Here is a 20938-nt window from a genome sequence, read left to right as displayed (position 1 = left end):
TATTATTGTAAGCTAAAAGACTAACAAAATTTAAGTTACACATCCTAAATACTTTTCTCTCAGCTTCACTGTCCCAATGTCACCAGTCATCATGCTCCATGTTAATGATGTTTCTCCTCAAATAACGATACTTGGATCTCCACCTCAAACTAGTTCTCTTCCAATTAATTCTATTTCCTTGTAAACCAAAGCAAAGTCAAAATACAGAGTAAATAATTAATGTGAGAGGAAGCAGAAGAGTTCAGAAGAAAAATGTAATGGACTCAAAATATTTATTGTGGAGGAGAAAAACCAGAGCTGACACAAGGCCAAACTTGCAGAGATACAGAACCACGGTCTCAGAGTACCAGAAAGTCACTGAACACGGATTTCACAAACCATTGTTGTAACAGCATCTTTTAAAACACAGATTAATACAAGAAATAGAAACTGAAATCTTGTTTTAAAAGGGAATTCCCTTGCAAGCAGAAAAAAGAACCACACAAAATTCTATATGAACCTTTTTTTGTAGGATACAAATTGAAGCAGGACAGAAAATACAGTGTGGAAAACTGCAACAACTTATCAATGGGAAATCAGGTGTGATAGAAGAGTGACTCACAACGTCACGGAGAAGTTTGGAAGGATGCGGAGAAACATGTTTAGACTGTGAAAATGCCGTAACATTAAACATAAGCAGCTGTTTGTCCCCGGAGTCGCCCTGGGGATCCGGGCAGCAGGCTCAGGGTGGCCAGGGGCACGCACTGCTCTGACTCACTGACAGCGACTGCTGGGCTAAGGAAACACATTGACTTCACCATCACTTCTGCTCTTCCTAAATTTTATTTATTGACCTCTACCAGAGATGCTTTGGAAGATTGTCATATAAACATTGCTTTGAGAGGAAATGTAAAAAACAAACAAACACAACAATCCTACCAACCTCCCCACCCCCCACACTTAAGTCTTGTGAGTCTTGGGCTTTACTGCCTAAGGCGACTCACATTTTCCTACAAGCCCCAGCAGGCTGCTCTATCTAGACCATGGCAAACCCAGTTTGTTCACCCACGCCGACTGCATTTCCTTTGGGAAATACTTAATGCATTGACAAAATAAACACTCTTGACTCATCGCAGCAACACGGAGCACACACACAAGCCTCCAGACACGCCAGGGATCCTCAAGTTTGCAAAACACGCCATATACAGTTACATTTTGGCAAGTCCTTTTCATTAGAAGCTCATCTTTGCCGAGTCCTTTTAATCGACGGTACATCTGTCGGTACAAAACTCCTCCGCCACACACACGGGAGAAATTCTCTCTCATTTTCCATGTTTCCTTCCCCAATCTTTGACAACCTCTGAAATTACAGAAGGAGAAAGCACGGCAACCCTGGCACTCCGCCCAGCTGGCAGGGCTGGACTGCGGGCGGGCACAGCAGGACAGCGAGCGGCAGCTCCATGGGCAGCACGGAGGCGCTGCTGATGCTGGTTATTCCATCCGGCACGACCTTGCCCGCTGGCAGCAAAGGGATCCCCTGCGGCTCCCGTTCCCTGAGGGGCCGGGCGGAAGCTCCGGCAGCGGGCAGCGCGGATCCCCCACCCGGCCCCGCGGTGTCCCCTGGAGGAGCTCCCACCGGCCCCGCGGTGTCCCCTGAAGGAGCTCCCACCGGCCCCGCGGTGTTCCCTCAGGGCGCTCCCGCCCCGGCCCCGCGGTGTTCCCTGCGGGGGTTCCCTGCGGGAGCTCCCCGGCCCCGCGGTGTTCCCTCAGGGCGCTCCCGCCCCGGCCCCGCGGTGTTCCCTGCGGGGGTTCCCTGCGGGAGCTCCCACCGACCCCGCGCCGTCCCCTCAGGGCGCTCCCGCCCGCTCCCGCGCCTGCGCAGTGTGCGCGGCGCCATCCGGGTCCCGGCGCGGTCATGGCGACGGTGGCGGAGCTCAAAGCAGGTCGGGGCCGGGGCCGGGGCCGGCGCTGGCGCTGTCTGGGGCCACCGGGAGGGCGGCCCGGCGGCCCGCGGCCACCTGGATGGGCGTCAGAGCTGCCGCGGGCGCAAATGGGGACTGCCGTCCCTCATCGCTGCTCCCCTCGTGTACCGTGGGCTGTATTTCATTGTACTTAAACACATCTTGGTGCAGTAACATTCTACTTCTTAAATTGCCAGAATGTATGCTTGCGATTTAAAAGAAATGTATTTGTGACTTCTCCGAAGGCTTGACTTCTGTCTGTGACGTGCCTGGCCTGGTGGGTGCTGGCACGTGCGCAGGTGTGATGCCTTATCGCTGTTGCACTGGGGTTCGCCAAAGCTCTGTTCGCATCGGGGCTAATTAATGCTGCTGCTTGAATGAGTTTGCCTTTAAATTAACGCGTCTTTTTATGGTGATAGTTTTAAAGGACACACTGGAAAAAAGAGGAGCTCTTGCCCAAATCAGAGCGAGGATCAGAGCTGAAGTGTTTAATGCCCTGGACGACCAGAGCGAGCCGCGGCCGACGCTGTCCCGGGAGAACCTCCTGATCAATGAACTCATTCGGGAATACCTGGAGTACAACAAGTACAAATACACAGCATCTGTTCTGACAGCAGGTATTGGCAATGAATTTGTGTCATCACTGTAATAGTAATCAGTGATTGTTTGGTTGAATAATTCCATTGATATTATGGAATTAGTAAGCGTGACAAGCTACATAATCTTGTCTTCCCTTGGCAATTAATAGGGTACAAACGACCTCTCCACAGTTCTACTTGCAGCATTAAGCCAAATCATTCCATTAGTTTTCAAGAAAACTTACTCTCTGCTCCTTTACCCTTGAGGTACGTTGTTTGACAGAGTAGTTGATGCAAGAGCAAGAAAACTTGATAACAGCCTGCCGACTCAAACTTCTTGAAATGTCTGAGAGTAGTAGTTTAGAGAAAGAGTTGTTTGCCTGATGAATTTATCTTTCTGCTGTAAGACTTCTTTAATATTTTCCATAGATTCTTTTAGGATGAAGATAAAAATTGTAATGTCCTCGTAAATTTTACATGTATGAATCACTAATGCTTAAGTGAGTTCCCTAGAATTAAAATACACTGTTAGTTATTAATAGTCTAAAGGGGAGGTGTGTGCTCTTATGCTCTTTTGAAGTTTTCTGTTAATTGGTGGCATTTTTCTTACCAGTCTTAAGAATTTCAGGGATTTTTTTTCCCAGAATCCGGCCAGCCTGAAGTGCCCTTGGATAGAGAATTTCTTGCCAAAGAGCTGAATATAGTTGAAGATGCAAGTGGAAAATCAGTGTAAGGAGGAATTTTGGAATGTACTGTATATTCTGTATACCAGTATATTTTTCTCTTCAGCGTTATTATAAATCACATATAAATGTTCTCACCAACTGAAATGTGGCTGATCCCACTCCTGCTCTGATGTGCTGGATTCAGCTTCATGATGCCAAACATGGGGCCATTTTCAGACATACTCCAGACTAACACTGAATTCTGCCAACACGGTGGCATTCCCCAGATAGTGTCCTTGCACGCCAGAACACAACTCTCTTACCAGTACATTCTGCTTTCTACAGAAAGTAGATTTGCTCTTTGCATATCTGTGAGTTGCTGTGTGGAGCAATAAAAAGATTACTTTGAGATTAGATAAAAAGTCACAGTGCTCCAATACAACTGCATTAAAGAACTGAGGGCTGAAGCAGGTTCAGACATGTTCAGCATTCTCTGTAGCTTATGCTGTCTGAATCTGTCAGGTGCTTAGGAAGAGCCAGGTTTTAGATGTACTGTGGTGGACTGGCCTATAGCCCACCAAAGTCTGATCTTTTGTGAGTGTGTGGGTCCTTCTGATCCATGGATGAGAATGCGGATCTCTGCTCTTGTGCTAAACACACTCCATTTCTTCACCTGGAGCTGGAGTTCAGTGGAGAGTGTCTCTTAGTCTGAGATTTTTAGGGGACTGTTGGTGTTCAGGGGGAGCTTAGGTCTGTGCTTGTTTATGTAATGATACTTGGCATAATGTGTTTTAAATCATTAAAGACATCTGTACATATTGTAGAAGTAAATATTAAGATCTAAGAATTCCTGGGTAAAAGGTGTATTTTTAATGCTCAGTATTTCATAGACTTTACAGACTACTTTTGTAATTTTTCCCTTAAGCAGACCTCTCCTGTATGGAATTCTCTCTCATTTCTTACATGGTGGTAAAGAAGAAAGTACCCAGAATATCCTTCCAAAAGTGTCTTTGATGAATTATCCAAAGCAGAACCTTGGCAAACCACCTACTGAGAGAAATCAAAAAGGTGGGTGCAATGTCATTTTGCAGAAGTTTTATCTGTGACTAGATTTCCTATACCATGCATATGCTTATAAAAGCATAAACATGCAGCTGGACACAGTGTACCTCCTCCTCTGTGCAAGGAATGCGTTCATCTGACACCAAATGTGCCATTTCCCTAAAGGTTCAACGGGCCAAATTCTACTCCCTTATACTACTGCAAATCTGAAAAGGGTCAGCTAAAGACAGTCTCACTACATTGGCAATTTAATACAAGATTTTAACCAAAAGTCTCAATAAAATATATTCAATAGTGGGCATATCTCTGTTTCTTATCTGGTCTAACCTAATTTCTTTAGAAAGTTCTTAACTCTTTAGCTGTCAGTTCTTTATATGGGCATAAACCTTTTCTGAGAACCTAATTCATATCCCATTTGCCACAAAAGCTTAAGCCCAAAGTTTATTGCTCTGTAGTAAACACTGCTAAATGTTATTTGCCCTCTCTGGTCTGCTTTCAGACTGGTTACAATTAATACCACCTAAGGTAGAGAATGAAAAGGTTCATTGGTCCAGTTTTTTCCTTCAAAGAGTCTGCTTGGCATATTGCTTCATTTTTTACTGTGAAAATTTATTATTCTCCTGTTAATACTATGAACCATTTGGTTTGTATCCAAAAATTTCAAAAGTATGAGGCCTGAGATGTTACTGACATCTAAAAAGTGTGAGAAGTACTAACAGTTTTTAACAGTTAATTCATTGAGACAGTGCTGCTTTTCTTCTGCCAGAAGAGGGGGCTGAAGAAACAAAATTTCCATACCAAAACTGCTATAAATTACTTCTTGTTAGAAAACAATTATTCCTATCAGAAATTTCTCCATGTTTTAAAACAAACTGAGTATATAGGAGAATTGTTTTTAAAGTATACTTTTGTTTCTACTGACTGCAGGATCACCCTGCCCTGTTGACTCCAATGTAACTTCACATGGAGATTTAATTGGTTACTGTTAGTTACAGAAGTCAGGATTAATCATAAGACACAACTGCATATTGCTTTTAAAACACAAAAAACCATGCAAGTTTTAAGGCTTTGGACCTTAAGTCAATATATTCTGAAATTACTTTCTGCATGTGTTTGTTGAGTATATTAGTGGAGACCTAAAGGCAGTGGGTTTAAAATACTAATTATCCAGCTCTTTTAATCAGGCTGCATATTCAGGTAGTCAAGTCCATTTATAAACTCAACCTGCCAAGTCTCCTATTTAACATCTAACTTGCTTTTGCTTATTTAGATGTATGAGTATTCCAGCAGGCTGGGGATCCTGATAAAAGGTGTGGAATATGGTGTTTCTTTAGCTCATTCAGTACAGCTGAGTTGGAAGTTGTCGGAAATCTAATCTTAGTGATGCAAAGCTTCATGGAAACATTCATTTGTAAAATTGCCTGGGTTCTCTATGATGATGTGGTGTATCAAAGCTGACAATAGTAGAAGATAGTACTCACACCTTGGTCCTCCAAATGCATGAGAATATTTTTGTCTGTTTCGTTTTCAGACAGAATTCCAGAACCAGGAAGGATGGCTGGCACGAGCATCGAAGAGCCTCTTATTTTACGAAGTATAAAGAGATGATATCTTTCATTTGCTAATTTCTCCTATCAGGGCCTGTCGGATTTAATTTAGGACATTCTTCATTGCATAAATTCCTCCAATAAATCCAATGGGACCATTTTAGCTTGTAACATCTACTCATGAGACAGCATCACAAGGTCATACTTACTGTCAATTTAAACAATGTTGGCAAGGCTCTTTCTTTCCCCAGTGCTGATAGAAGGAAAACCGTCTAGGGAGTCACATTAGTGAATCCTGTGTCTAGAAATTGCACCTGAATATACTGGGTTTGTCCAATAAATTTTTATATAATAACTTACAATTTCTGCACTTGTATCTTTGTGTGTTTTTCCTGTGCTTTTGAATAAATTTTTTCTATTTTATTCTGTGTGGTAGTTTGAGAGTGTTCAAACTAAACATTTTAATAATTAATTTTAAAAAGAAGCTACAACTTTCAGATAATAAGGGAAAAATAAATTTTTAATAGAAGATTGAAGTGATTTAGAGGGATAGTTGTTTTTAATTCTCTGGAAATGAGGACTATATTTATCTTCATGCCAGCAAACAAACGAGAGTAAGTTTTTTCCATCTGGAGTTGCTATAAATTGTACAGTGTAACACTGGGTATATGGGACGGGAAGGAACTTCTGGCGTTTTTTCCCAAACAACATGAAACTCAAAGTCAGGCAAAGCTAAAAATAAAGTTGATAGTAGATTACAGATTCCCAGAACTCTTTTTTAGCTAAGGTATTTACATGTTTTGAAATGGTAATTTATTTTAAAAGCCAAGCTTGCAGGGGTACATAAAAAGTAACATCTATTTTTTCTCTTTTCATTTTAACAAAATGCATAAATGTTAAATATTTCCAGTGGTACTGAGAGGAGGTTTGTATAAATAAATCTCTAGAGTCAGGTCCTTAAAAATCTTTATTGTTAGGTAAATGGTACAGTGGAGGAGGGAAGAGAACTCACAGTTTGTGAATTTGAAAGGACCCCAGGTTGTGCACGCTGTGACGTTTTGCCTTTATCTTGGTTTGACCCAGTTAGCATTGCAGGGATACTTTTACTTCTACAAGCAGCCTGTACTCTAACGTGGAATTGCAGAGAGGCTGCATTTATCCATTTGAAGCCTCAGCAGTGAGCTCATCTCCTTCGTGTGACTGGCAGTGCTGGCAGCTCCCCGTTGGCTGATTGTGAGTGTCTCAGGACTGCTGCCAGGAGGGGAGGACGTGTGTTTGCAAATAAACCTCAATCAAATCCATCTGTAAGTCTTCAGCTCTGCATCAGTGGCAGCTGACCACTGGGTCAGGCGAGGGAATCTGTGTGTGCCCTCAGTGTTTGCTCTGTGCTCACGCCCCTGTCACCTTCAGCTACTGAGCTGAAGAGCCATCCCTCAGTGTTTAATTTGGTCTTCCAGAAGTTCCGTGCTACACACCTGTTTTTCCATGAACCAGTGGATCAAATTGTTACGTATATTTGGATTCTGAATTGTCTTTTCAAGGGCAAAGAGAAAGGCTCTGAAAGCACAAAAGCTCAAACATCCTCTGCTATGCAAATGTTTCAGTGTAACCAAAGCCACTACTTCTGCTTTCTGTCTTCCCACCATAGATCATTCAGGTGCTGCCCAGGTGCCACGGAGCTCCCTGGGAAATTAATTTTTAGTGGTAGAAATTAAACACAATTTTCACCCAGGCTGAAGAAGGCAAAGGGATGTTTGGTACCTGCCCTTTCCCAAGCCCACAGCTCAGCAGGCTCCTGTGTCCACAGTCAGGAAAGCGGAAGCTGCTACACAGGCGTCCTTCACTGAGCTTTGACATAAAGGTGTATGTCTGAAATCAGAGACAAAATGCATTTAAAACAAAGGGAATCTTTGGGCTGTTTTCTCTGGAGATTCACCCGTTGTACAGACACTGCACTGGGACAGAGGGTAGAATTTGGCCTGTTTGCTCTAGGTGCAACTTGCATTTCATCTAATTCTCCAATACCCTCACAGCCCACATCTGGGGTTTTGAAACAATCTCTTGTTTCAAATTATAGTCATTGTACAAGCAAACTAAAGGCAAATTAAAGTGTTTTTCCAGTGATATTTATTAACAACAAAGCTTTGAAATACGTCTATGAAAATATACTGGTCTAATCATATTATTATTGGCCTACCATTTATCTTGACAGTACATGAAACATGAGCGTATCTTTCACGATGATGACAAACAGCAAGTCCTCTGAATGTCAGACTGCCTGCCTTGTTACCAGGTGAAGAGGAATTGCAAAATCTTTGCCATATGGATGCACTTAGCATTCCTTAAAATTTTAAGGTGAGATAAATATTTAGATCAAAATATGTCACAGTCCTAGAGCCACAGGTTCAGGTTTTAGAAGAAATTGCCACCTAGGTGAGCATACACAAAAATTAGTTTCTCAATTTCAGAAGCTGCGTAATTGCATAATAATTACAGCCTGGGATGTCTTGCATTAACTGCCCTTATTCTTTCTACTGACAACTGAAAATTTAAAAAAGAAAGATAAAAGCATATAGAAGTTTAGGGTCTTTAAATAGCAAAATGCATTTGTGAATTTTCTTGGAGACAGAACATGAACTAAGAGCTTTACGGAGGGAATTCCATTAAAAGAGGCTGTTTGTTGTCTAAGCACATTATCACAAGTGAAGGTGACTAGGAGCCAGTGAAGTCTGGTGTGGATATCAGATCTGGAAAGCTCTTTGGAAGAACTTAACCCACAAGTTTTAAAAATAAAAAGTTCTTTAAGACCAAATTTTTGCTCTCTCCTCAAATGAGAGAAAACTGTGTCTCTAGGCTCCAGGGCAGCCATGCTGTTCCAGAGGTTTTAGTTTCTGTCCTGCACAGGAGAGATTTTTTAAAGCTTTATCAGCTCACTGTGAGGAGTCGGTTACTTTTTCCTTCCTGAGCACCAATCTCGGTGTCACTGGATCAGTTTTCCGGAGGAGTGATTATCCTTGGGTGATCACCTTTAGGAAAAGAAACCCGAAAGGTTTGTTCACACTTGCAAAGAGACCCTTTCAGTAGCAGCTGATTCAGACCTGACCTGCACCCTTCACTGACTTCACCCGACCACCTGCAGCCGGTGTTGAGCACAAACCTCAACATCAAGCAGCTGGCGAGTGTTTTCCCTCATCAGACTGCCTCAAGATTGATTGTCCTGGCTTGGTCACAGACTGTCCCTCCTGTTGTAAGGGCACAGCTTGACACAGGTGGTAATCCACCAGTATAATTACCAGTTCTAATTATATTTGTCATGTTAGAGAAACATGGTTGGTAAAACTTAAGCAAAAACATTTTTAAACAAAACAAAAATTGCTTACCTGACACATTATTTAACAAACTAACATCACCATCTGTGCTTTTGGTTTTTTCCCCTCTGTTGTGTTCAGGTTACACCATGGTAAGGCAGCAAAAAGTTCACTTCTTTCCTTCTTGGGTCCTCTTTCTTTTCCCCAAGCACAATATTTACAGTGCAAATTCAGTCAGGAGATATTTAAGGGCAGGCTGCCCAATACTTTATTTTTTTCTAGAAAAGTATTACATAAATAAACAAATCAAGGGGATTTAAACAAAGCTTATTTTTTTGTCACAAACTCATCATCCACTGGGAATCCACAGCTTTCATTTTGAGGCAACTTTGGTTTAAAACAAACACCCCAACATTCAGGAACCCCCAACCAGGCTATCAGATTAGTATATTCTTACATTAACTTTTAAGTGAAGGTTGGAAGCCATGCTTACATTTAACAGTTGCTACCCCACATGGCTTGAGAGTGCAACTCTTTCAGTCCCAGCACTAGTATTTTTTTAGACTTTCCAGCTCCATTTAATGTCACATCATATATCACCCTCCAGCACTGCTGCTGTTAAACACCCTCCTCGGGCAGCAAGCCTGCGTGTGCAGTGGTTTGCAGACCAGCCAGAATAATTTCCACTCCTTTTTAAGCTACTATTTTAATGTGTCTGGTTTTGTGAAACAGCTGCATGTGTTTAAAAGGAACTTCTTAGGATAACTTTGATGAATGTTAAAATGATCATACTTTTCAGAGGATTCCCTTGCATTTCATTGTGTTTCTAATTAAAAGCTAAGTTTGCAATCAAGAAACTGCAGGGAAAAAAGTAAAATAGGGTGAACGACCCTGCCCTGTGACAAACTTTCTGCTAACAAGGACAAGTTTCTTGGATTTATGTCATGGTGATAATTTCCCTTGGCTTTGCTCCAACAAAGTCACACATGCACAAGTCTGATATGCTGCTGCAGGGTCCTGGAAAGCTCTGCATGGCTCCATGGCAGCCCCACACCACTGCAGACACCAACCCTCCCTGTAGCAGGACAGTCTGTGACCTCTGGCACTGTGTCACTGCCCTGGAAAATCTGGCCTTCTCCAGCTGAGGCCCAAACTTGACCCTGTATCTGGTATTTCTGAAATGTTGCAGGGTAGAAACCCCAGGGCTCTTTCCCTCTCTCCTCTTTGTCCAAATTTTTTCACCACTGGGCAGAACTAGAAGGGGCTACAGGTCTATCACACCTGCAAGTTCCTGACTCAGTGACAGCAGAGGTTTTTAGCCCAGCCTCCCCTCATAAGTATTTTTTTAGGATGATTAGACCTGTATGAGCCCCATCCATCTTCCCCAGGATGGTTTATTTTCCAAAGAAGAGAGGGCTGTTGATGTCAAGAGACATAATTTCACTCAGGCCTGTGCTCTGATCCTTTGGGTATACACCATATTTAGTCTGTTGCTGAGAGGGGGTTGTTTCGGTATTTTGTATTTGGCACGTTGATGGGAATTCCTAGAGGATCCTAGCTTTCCCTTTTTGGGATATCTCCATCCACAGGTCCTACTGCACAAGGCTGTTGGCTACTAGGGGAGGAAGGAGGGGGGACAGCTGAAGACTGAAGGTTTGGGGGATGTGAGGAAGGTTTGATGAGGACCAGATCACTCCCTAACCCCTGCAGGTCTGGCTCCCAGCACCCTGTCCTCCTCTCCCTGCCAGCACACGGTGCCTGCTCCCTGTTCTGTCCATGCCTCCCAGGGACTGTGCTCCCCCAGCTCTTCACCGCTTCTCTCCTACATTTATGGACACAGGGAGGTATTTCTTATACATGAGCAAGTATTTACAGTCCTTTATCAAGAACTGAGCTGCACACTGGATCACGAAAGAAACTGGCAAATCTGCTGGGAAGGTGGGAAACAACCCTCTTCTTTCCCACAGGCAAATGAGGCTTAAACCAGCCTCAGGATCCAAATGTCACATAAACACAGGGAGACCCAGAGCCACCTCCACCCACACAGCCCTGCTGTGTTAGGAATAACCCTCTTTGCCCAAGCAGCCCCTGAACTCAGGGACATAGCTCCAACAAAATGCACTGACAGTGGGTCAGTGGGAAACATCCTGTGCCACACGGGCCCATGACCTGCCCTTTGCCCTTCTAGGCACGGGGCCACGAGGGGCAGGGATACTGGCAAGGCAGGAAGGAGTTAAAGGTCCATTTGCTTTGTCAAACAGCAGGGGAAAAGGGTGAAACCCTGAACTTGTGAGTTGGGGGCACCCCTTTCATACACCCTTCTGAAAGCCAGAACCAGCCTGCTTCCCTAAAAAGTGGCTCAGGGCAGGGGCCACAGCCTAGGGTTAGGCCCTGCTGGGAACGAGGTCCTTGGCTCAGGCTGTGTTTTTTAAGCCAGGTACCAAAAGGATTTTCCAGCAGGACGTGGTTTCCAGGGCCCCTCCCCACTGACAAGATTCTCCTCCTCTATATAGGGAGGCTGCGAAGGCAGCAAGGACTTGGGCTGTCCCGGCTGGTGGCTGTACCTCCAACTCACTCCGCTCCCACAACTGGACACCTGTGAGTACCACGGCGGGGTGAGGTCCCTGCCGGGGACTGGGCTGGGGGCTCACACGCTTTGGGCTGGGTAGTCTGGCAAGTTAACTCTCACACTGCTCTGCGAACACACTCAGAGAATTAACCTGGGCATGGGAACAGACCGATCAGACGCGCCCAGACGATTTATCCCGGTTTGTGTGTTACTGGTTTGGTTCTGGTTAAAATGCATAGAGACTGTGCATGCCTGACAGTGTGCACAGATGTTCTAGCCTGCTTCTAGTCACTGCTAACACCACCATTGCAGGGTCGAGGCTGAAAGACACTGGCTGCAGAGAAGGAGCCGTTCTCTGAGCCGGCAGCAAGGTGCAGGGCGGTGCAGGCGGTCACAGGTACCTGCTGCAGGTAACCACCACACGGGCGTTTGGGAATGAAAAAGCCTGGTAACCTGAGCTGCTGATCTTCTCTAAGTGTTCCTAACCTCTTAGTCCTAATTAAGGACTGCTGAAAGAAAGTGCAACCAAATAAAATAATCAGTTCATCAGTAACTTGTTCTGTAAACAGGAAAAATGCTTAAAAATTAGAAGGAATGGAAACACTTTTATGTAAATGCCCCAGCATTACATATATATGTTTTTAATATGCTGGGAACAAAGTTTAAGCAAAACTAATCTGATAATTTACTGAACTACACGAATTTCAAAGGTGGCATGCCTTTTTTTTAAAGGGAAAATAAAGCAACCAACTTCTAAGAAAATCCCGTTAAGTAAGTTAAGACGACAGTAGATGGCAGTGCAGAAAGCAGCTTCAGTGTCATCCCAGAGGTTCGCGGGCTTCTTTCACATACGTGTGTGTGTGTGTGTGTGCGCGGGTCTGTGTGCATGCACACCTATAAAAATGTTGATATTTATGTGAAAGGCATATATGTTTGCATAATTAAGAAGCATCATGAGATATTTTCAATATAAGGGAAATCAGAAGGCTTGTCATTATTACTTAATACATACATCTTAGTAAAATCTTCTCTAAAATACACTTGTTGAAAAACAAGCCCACCTTGTCCTTCACTCCAAGCTTTGCCCTGACAGGCAGTTTGCAGCAGGATTGTCTGGATGGACTGATTTGCTGAGCTCCTCAAGTTCCCCCCTTCCCTCAAGCCACTCACTCAGGGGCTGAACAGATGAACCCCCTGAGAACAAAGCTCTAATTAGGTTGTCACTTCAGTTTAATGCCCGATTCTGCTCTGGCTGTGTTCGCTTGGATGTAAACAATGAATTTTATTATCTCATTGGCAATTGACACACTAGTCCCTAAAAGGTATTTGTTTTGAATTTGTTATCATTACATTTTTGTGGAACGGCGAGTATTGAGCAGAACATCTCCATAAAAGGCAGCGTGGGGATGTATGCAGAGATCCCAATGCTTTGGAAATCACAGACACTTATTAGTTGCAAATCTGTTGGCTTCTAAGTATGTTAATTTTAGGAGAAACCAAGAGCTAGATAGCTTTCCAAGTTGTGCAAAGTCTAGTTAAATTATGGATTATTTGTGAATTCTAATCAATATACAGAATCTGATTTAGTTAATAGAGTGACATCTACAGGAATTTGAAATAGCTGGTATTTTCTAGATAAAGAGAATCTATCCCTTTTTTTCCTTCCTTTCTGATTTTTACAGTTTATAACAGGCAATAATTAGGGCCAATTTCTTTTTAATATTAGAAAATCAAATGTTTAGTCAGAGTTATGTAATAATTCACATTAAGAAAGATGAGAAGATCTTATTGCAACTGAGGCACTTACAGATAATTTGATTGAAATATATGGAGAATGCATTACAGAAAAGAAAAACAAAAACCAAAGCCAACCAACGAAAAAAGAAACCCCAAACTGATGGTACCTCCATTTCCAGATGAAAAGCTCTGCAGTGAGGAAAGGTGAAAGGCCAGGAGGGATTGATAGCAGGGCTCATGATAAAGCTGTCAATCCTGTTCCCAAATGAAGGTCACAAGGCTAGGATTCACCCCTAGATTATCTTTTGATTATCTTTTTTTCCAAGCAGTGCTCAGTAGGATGATTCAGTTAAGTGCTGGAAAAGTAAAAGATAAGGAACATGGAAAGAAAGTAGCCAAGAATTACTGTAGCCCAAGAAATGCAGTTTGAGTCAAGCAGCAGGTTACTGCTCCACTCTTATCAGAAACTGCTCATGAGAGCAGGACTTGATTTTTGAAAATAATTGGCTATATGTTCCTCTGTTGCAATAATTATTCCCTGTACAGATGTGATAAGGCTTTATGTTGACATGCACATCCTGCAGAAGAAGGGAGAAATGTCCTTTATCTTTCCCTTGGGAGAAAAGCAGTCCCTCCAAGCTCTGACTCAGGAGGTAATTCTGCTTGGCCAATAACCTTTTAATTAAAGTGCACTTCCTGGAAATATTTATATTTCATCCTTGAAATAATATACTCAGGATAAACTAGTTATAAAGACAGCATTCAGCTTCTGTCATTAACATGAAAAGGGAAGAGAAAGTGAAGACAGCCAGGTAACTCCACAGTGGGACAGCAGACAGAGGAATAGAGTGAGCTGTGGAAATATCCATGCATGTTTGGGGGCTAGCACAACAAATGAATCAGGTTAGGTGTAATTTGGCACCTAAGGCAAGAAACTTCATATCAATGGTATTTTTGTGATTGCTCTTCCTCCTCCCATTCTCAGGATAACTCACCTCTGGGTATAAAAGTGTATACTCTTGTATGTGATTTGGGCTAAATGGATGAGAACCTCCTACCACCTCTTGCACATGGATAGGGGTCTCCACTTTCTCAGTCAGTCCTATGGGTGAAACAGGAACTGGCTAAAGGGTAAATTTTGCCTTCCCAGAGAATGTTCTCAGCAGGCAGTAAGGAGTCTTTCACCTTGGCCCATTTCCCCAGTTTCAAGCACATGCTGGCCCAGTGCAGTACAGTCTTGATCAGAGATGGACCAGAAGATATACTGCCAATTATTAATCAGAAAGCTTCAGCATCTCATTAGCAGCTCATTAGTCCTCACTAGGACAAATTTAGTTGAGTTTGTGGAGCTTATATTTTACCCCTTCCATTCAGAAACCTTCCTTTATAATGAAAATGAATAGTGCACATTAATAAATACATTTTTATTAGCCATTAATCCACACTTCCTAACTGCATTTCCTTTTTTACTACAGTGGTAGTCAGAAGCTGCTAAAACTTTATCCTTAGATTCCAGAGGTTCAGTGACGAACAGTTCTTTTCACATAAATCCACATTTTCTCCTCATTGTGTTTCAGAGGAGTTTTGGGATCCAGCTCAGACTGTCTATTCACTAGTTCTTGTAGGGGATCTATTCTTACCATACCCAAACTAGTCCTAGTGCTTGGAGCTAGGGGATAAGAACCTGTATTTCCAAGTTCTGCAGTTCACTCCACCTTATATACCTTCCAAGTGGATCTTGCTTTGAAAAAGATTGAATTTAAAACTTTTCTGCACCTTGCTATGGATGTGCAGGAAGAAGTAGGAGAACTTAGTCAAACAGACACAGACCAGCTCTCAGTTTCATGCTAGAATCTGTGGAAGATGTTTTTGACTTAGCATGGAACAAAAAAAGGAACTTTTCCTTGATCCTTAGGCAACAGAACAGACAAACCTCTGGGATGTCCCACTGTGACATGTTTTGTAGCAGGCCAACAGTTTTAGCTGCAGTTGGGTTTTTGAGGTAGATGGTCAGGATGATTTGGCAGTTTGATTTCCATCATCATTTTCTGTGAGCAGCCTCAGAATAGCAGGATTTGACCCCATGAAGCTCAGCTCTGCAGTTCAGTCTCACTTTTGGTGTTTCTGAAAGCAGTATCTAATTCCTATTGATATAAAAGTGCTGCTGTCACCTGGCATTTAGCCAGAGGCAGCACTATCCAACCTTTCTGATGCTTCAGCATGGCTATATAGCTCTCTTCTGGGCATAGGATGGGCTGAAATCCCCGTCTCCACTGCTGCAGCCCTTCCTCCCATGCTGCTGGGGCAGTGGGGTAGAGAACGTGCCTTGCCTGTTGCCAATGCAGTGGGAGAGGCCAGGGCAGCTCCTGCTGCTCCCTGAGCCCCGTGCCCTGGGAACTGCAGCTCTGGAGATGGGGCAGTGCTTCCACGGCTCCCCTGTCCAGCAGCTTCCCCCCGCAGCCACCAGCGGGAGAGCTCAGCTGGAGAGAATACCATCTCCATTATTGGAACTGTGCAGCTCTACCAGCCCTCTTGGCAACGAGGGAGCATTTTCTGCCTTAATCCACACAGAGGTCAAATAGTTTCCTCTTGCTCTCTTCCAAGAATCTCCTGGGAGCAAGCAGAGGGCCACATCCTACAGATGCTCCCTCCCAGAGCCTCGACAGCGGGGAACGCTGCTCAGGGCCAGTGGCAGTGCACCAGTCCAACCTGCCAGGGCCTCCCTCACACATTGCATGTTCATGGATTACCTGGGTGAATTTTCATCTTTGGGATTTCCAGGCAAGGCTCTAGAACAAGCACATTCAGCTTTTTTTTTTTTTTTAAGACAAAACTGTCGAGGGAGCTTAAAGAGCTGGGGCATCTAATTTCCACTGGATTTCAGTGAGATACCATCTAACCTTCTTAGGCGCCTCTAAAAATCCTAGTTTTGTTTTTAAGCTTTATGCCACCTTCTGCATGATCCATGTTTCCTTCTCAGACCCCTCAGAGAGTGTGGCCTTGCAAAAAAACCTTAATCTGTGGGAAGGCTTCAGGGAAAAATATTTAGAAAGCAAGCTCTGATACTCCCAGAGCACAGGGTGTCCATTTGGCTACATACCACAGAGCTTGGTCGTTACAAATATTGTCCTGCTTACGGGTCCTGCTTGACATCTTTAGCAGTCAGTTCTCCGAGCTCCCTCCAGATTCATGTTTGTTTGAATGCTGTAAATATTAAATTCATTCTCAATAAGGAAATGAAACAGCCTCTGTCTCCTAGAGATGTTTTCCTTGGGCACACGCTCTTTGTAGCTCCTCCCCAGCTCTGCTCTCTGCTCCACTGCACAGCAGGTTTCCCAGCCAGCAGGACTCTTTCTGCCCTGGAGCAAACCACAAATCCTCTGTGTACTCCTTCCCTCCTTTAGATCTGTGCCCCCCATGAGATACAGCAAAACACTTACAAAGCTCCAGCATTATCAGCGCTGATCTTGCAGCTACATCCAAACTTCAGTTGCCAGAGCAGGAGAGCAGCTGCCTCCTGTCTCAGCACCGTGCAAACTCTCCTCTGGCTCTCACCTATGGGGCAGATACATCCAGCTGCTTTGTCCAAGTGCAAGTGCATGGCACAGATGCATCATCCTTCCAGTCTGAGCATCATGGTTCAGAGTATCTTTTAGCTGAGGCAATTTCCAGGCTTGTTTTATTTCTTCTCTCTCTCATGTGATAGACATTTATACTTCATAAATGATCAACTGCTATTGTCTGTCCCATGGGGAGGGGCTAACTCTACTTCTTCACAAGCAGTATTGAGAAAAAAAAATTTTTTTCTGCTTTTTCTATTGACCATATCTTAATCTTATTCTTCTCCAAATGAAATGGTATTAAGTGATTGGAAATAGTCCTTTGCAAGAAAAGTTCATTTCTGTCCTTGCTGGAACACAGCTGGGGAACCATTCTTCTACTATTTATTTCATTATTGCACTGATATGCCACTATGCACCCAACAGCATTTGGGTGATGGGAAATTTTTTATTTGTCTGAATTCAATTAACTTTGTGATGGGCAGGAGCTGAGGCTGCAGGAGGGTGTTCAGCTGGTTGTCCTGGTGCAGTTCTGACAGTCTCATTGCATAGGCATTAGTTATGCCTTTTTTTTTCTCTTTGCTCTTCAGTGCAATATAAACAAGATAAAGTAATAAGCCCAGAAGTCCTCATTTGATTTAGTGCCATGAAGCTTTTGATTTTGGTGATTCCAGACACAGTAACAAAGGCATGAGAATCTGAACACATATATTCTAAAGTATTTAAGCTGGCACTCAAAAGTATCCACATGGAAATGTGAGATATGACACAGGACCTATAGTGCTTTGGACCTCCTGCATATTTGACAAATGTGTTTTGCCTGGAATGTCTCCACATTTGCCTTCCTTTATCCCTTTAAATCAGAATATTTTCCTTCCTCAACAGGTGTCTGCTGAGTCAAAATGGCTCAAAAACCTCTCAGCGATGATGAGAAATTCCTCTTTGTGGACAAAAACTTCATCAACAACCCACTTGCCCAGGCTGACTGGTCAGCAAAGAGACTGGTTTGGATTCCATCAGAGAAACATGGATTTGAAGCAGCAAGTATCAAGGAAGAGAAAGGGGATGAGGTGACAGTTGAACTGGCAGAAAATGGAAAGAAAGTGACACTGAGCAAGGATGACATCCAGAAGATGAACCCTCCAAAGTTCTCCAAAGTGGAGGACATGGCAGAGCTGACTTGCCTCAATGAAGCTTCAGTGCTGCACAATCTAAGGGAGAGATACTTCTCAGGTCTAATTTATGTGAGTAGACCCAACCACACTCAGAGCATTTCCTATTGCATGCAACCATGTCCCATTGACAACGAGGTGGATCCCCACCCACTGCCTGCGACACAGGCCTTGTGTAACACTGCCATACAAGTACCAACCCCCAGTAATGGCATCCTAACCCAAAAATGTTTTAAGTTCACTTTATTCCCCATGATTCTCCTGCTTCTTTAATAATGGCTTCTTAACTAAATTAAAACACATGAAGGTTTCTTTTCAGCAAAATGTACAGATTCTGAAAGAATACTGTTGGCTTGGAAAGTACTCTCTGATAGGTGAACAAAATCTGAGTTCTGCTGTTTGGGGAAAAAAAAAAATAATAGGGACTTTTAAATTAATTCAAGGTAAACCTGAACAAGTTTCCAGTAATTGCAAAAAGAGCATACGGAAAAGCCAAATCATGCAATTTTTCTCAGGCAAAACTCCCACTGAAAGGCAGCTGGAAAGTTCTGGTCTGGTGGTGCTTGAGTTAAACCTTATGTTTGGATAAAGGTACAAACCCACTGGAATTTAGGCAAGAGTACTTGCATGTACCAATGTGTCACTGAAGCAAAGTCATGCATCCACTAAACCTTTTTTTCCCTCATGTTGGTCAAGTTACAGATCAGACAAGCCTGGACAAATTATAATTTCTCTATATTCATGTGAGTTATTAGACTACGCAAGATTATTCTGTCTTTCAGTCCACACAAGTACATTAACACAAGAATATTTTGACATTGATAACCCTTTAGTCTATCCACATCAACAGTTAGCAAACAGCACAGTAAGAAAGCCCAAAACTTTTCCAAGGAATTTAGCTGTTATCTTTGATTTTACATGGAGGATCCCTATGCTGTGCTGCAGAAAAGTTACCTACAGTTTCAATCTATGAACATTTTACTTGTATGAAAGACCATTGATGAGTGAAAGTACAGAGCTTAAGTAGAAACAGTAGTCAAGGTCTTATTACTAATATGAGGAATGCTAAATTGAAAAGTAGGAAATGAAGCAGAAAATAAGATAGTTATATGGAGTACAACAAAGGAACTACTTACTTGTTATGCGTAACTTCAAAGAGCTAAGCTCAAGATCTTTCCTTCAGGAATGTACTAAAATACACATTAAGAAGTTCCTGAAAGAAGCTTGACTTCCCATCTTTTCATTAGTTGAGTTTATTGGATTTTAAGTTTGCAGGTGAACATGTGGACCCACGTGCTATTATATCAGAACATGCAGCCTTAATGATTAAAATAGACTTTTTCTGAAAGTGTTCTGCATTGTTGCAAGAATTAAAAGAATTAGTAGAAGGTTAGTAGGATAAAATGGGAGATTGGGCATTTCTTTGTTGTTGTTCTCAGCAACGCTCTGCATAGATGTTCCAGGGTTTCCCTTATGTTTACTTTGTGGAATTTCCACTTTCTACAGAAAGAGGAAATTAATTTCCAAAGGTGGATAATGCAATTAGAAATCAAAGAGTTTTTCATGGAGGCAAAAATGGAAGTGTACCTGAAATTAAGTTTTCTTTCTCAAGAGACTAGATTTTAAGATGGTAAAAGTTTCAAAGAAATTAATTTGACTTGTAGTGCAACAAGTTAATCATATTTTCAGTAACCAAAATCTGCTTGAAACTGTCCAGCTTTATGCAGTGCTGCCCTACTAGATGCTGTCATACCTTTTTAAAAACAGAGGGGGCCTCTAAAGAGAATTTGAGTCTCATCCACTTGCAAAACTAACTGTAAGCAACCATCTCCTGGCTTTGCCATGTGTTGCCTAATTTGCATCCCTTGGAGTCCCACACATTCAAAGAAAACATGACCTCAACATTTTTCTCTCCAGAGCATCACTGACGCAAATGGGGATTCCCAAATCTGCTAAAGAAAAATAATCTCTCCTCTTGCATTTACATTAAATATTATTAAATACAAAGATTCAGTGCAGAAATTCACAGAGTGACTGCACACTAGAAAAACACCCTGGCCTTTTGCTTCATCACAGGTAATTAAGATAGAGGGGCAAGAAGAAACACGAGCCACTAACTCATGTTTCACATTGCTCAGAACAAAAAGAATCTGCTTTATCCACACACGAATTACACCAAAAATTATTATATAAGCATGAATAATGCAGCAATGCAACTTCAGTGGATTTGAGAGTAGAATCAAGCTCCTTGTGGCTGTATTCATAGGCACTACTTGTTCAGTCTTCACTCAACAGTGAAAAATGCTGTCTTTTATACATAAAGCTATATATGCATATTGGAACTGAGGTTGGACTCTTCTGCCCCGACCTAGATATTTACAATGCAGATGTGTATTTGTGCCAGGCTCCTGTAAATACCCATCAGCAGTAGCTGTCTGAGGGATACACAAGCTCAGCACTCCCATGGAAGTATCCCTAAGACATTTCAAATTATGTTCTTCTTCCAGACCCTCTGGGGAGAGATTCAGCTGGGGGTCCCCCTCTCTAGACAGGCTCTGCCCCAGGGAGAAGGATTTAAGACATGGAAGCTTCAGTGCCCCCACTTTCAATCACACACTTGGCCGTGTCAAAACATCCTCTATATTAATCTAGCTCCCCCAAATCCTTGAAAAGCAGATACCTAGAGCTACAATCAACCAAAATAAGAGGGCTTCATTAAACTTCCTGAGGTGACAGATCATATAGTCACAGTCCAGTTAGAAATGAGGATTCCTGAATTTCATCAGCTTTTACTCTGCCT

General features: G+C 42.7%; 2 protein-coding genes across 8 annotated transcripts in view; both read left to right on the top strand.

Moving 5' to 3' along the window:
• Positions 1 to 1431: 1431 nt before the first annotated feature.
• On the top strand, positions 1432 to 6215 carry CEP20 (centrosomal protein 20). 4 transcript variants are annotated; one of them, XM_032125435.1, is made up of 5 exons: positions 1439 to 1922; positions 2360 to 2557; positions 3163 to 3247; positions 4109 to 4251; positions 5777 to 6215. In XM_032125435.1, the coding sequence occupies exons 1-5, from the start codon at positions 1895 to 1897 to the stop codon at positions 5851 to 5853; spliced, it is 531 nt and encodes a 176-aa protein (XP_031981326.1). In that variant the 5' UTR covers positions 1439 to 1894; the 3' UTR covers positions 5854 to 6215. The 4 variants fall into 4 exon arrangements, with proteins under 4 accessions (XP_031981328.1, XP_031981326.1, XP_031981327.1 ...); XM_032125436.1 differs by having other exon boundaries at positions 1442 to 1922; positions 4112 to 4251; XM_032125434.1 differs by lacking the exon at positions 1439 to 1922 and adding an exon at positions 1934 to 2087 and having other exon boundaries at positions 4112 to 4251.
• A 5386-nt stretch (positions 6216 to 11601) lies between these two features.
• MYH11 (myosin heavy chain 11) overlaps positions 11602 to 20938 on the top strand; it is a 55615-nt gene continuing 46278 nt past the window's right edge. For all 4 annotated transcript variants that reach the window (XM_032125423.1, XM_032125422.1, XM_032125424.1 and 1 more), the window contains exons 1-2: positions 11602 to 11698; positions 17852 to 18210. In XM_032125423.1, coding sequence (XP_031981314.1) covers positions 17869 to 18210 — 342 coding nt within the window. In that variant the 5' untranslated portion in view covers positions 11602 to 11698; positions 17852 to 17868. The remainder of the gene's footprint in view (positions 11699 to 17851; positions 18211 to 20938) is intronic.

The sequence above is a fragment of the Corvus moneduloides genome, chromosome 16 (assembly GCF_009650955.1).
Source record: "Corvus moneduloides isolate bCorMon1 chromosome 16, bCorMon1.pri, whole genome shotgun sequence".
NCBI lineage: Eukaryota > Metazoa > Chordata > Aves > Passeriformes > Corvidae > Corvus > Corvus moneduloides.
The sequence above is the reverse complement of the archived record's forward strand: the minus strand, read 5'-3'. Positions and strand labels throughout refer to the sequence as shown.

Excerpts from the sequence above, each read along its gene's own strand:
- CEP20 (XM_032125434.1), top strand. The coding sequence starts at position 2,030 with ATGGGGACTGCCGTCCCTCATCGCTGCTCCCCTCGTGTACCGTGGGCT. Across the intron at positions 2,088-2,359 it reads ACCGTGGGCTGTATTTCATT|TTTTAAAGGACACACTGGAA; the intron begins GTACTTAAACAC and ends TTATGGTGATAG. Across the intron at positions 3,248-4,111 it reads GATGCAAGTGGAAAATCAGT|ACCTCTCCTGTATGGAATTC; the intron begins GTAAGGAGGAAT and ends TCCCTTAAGCAG.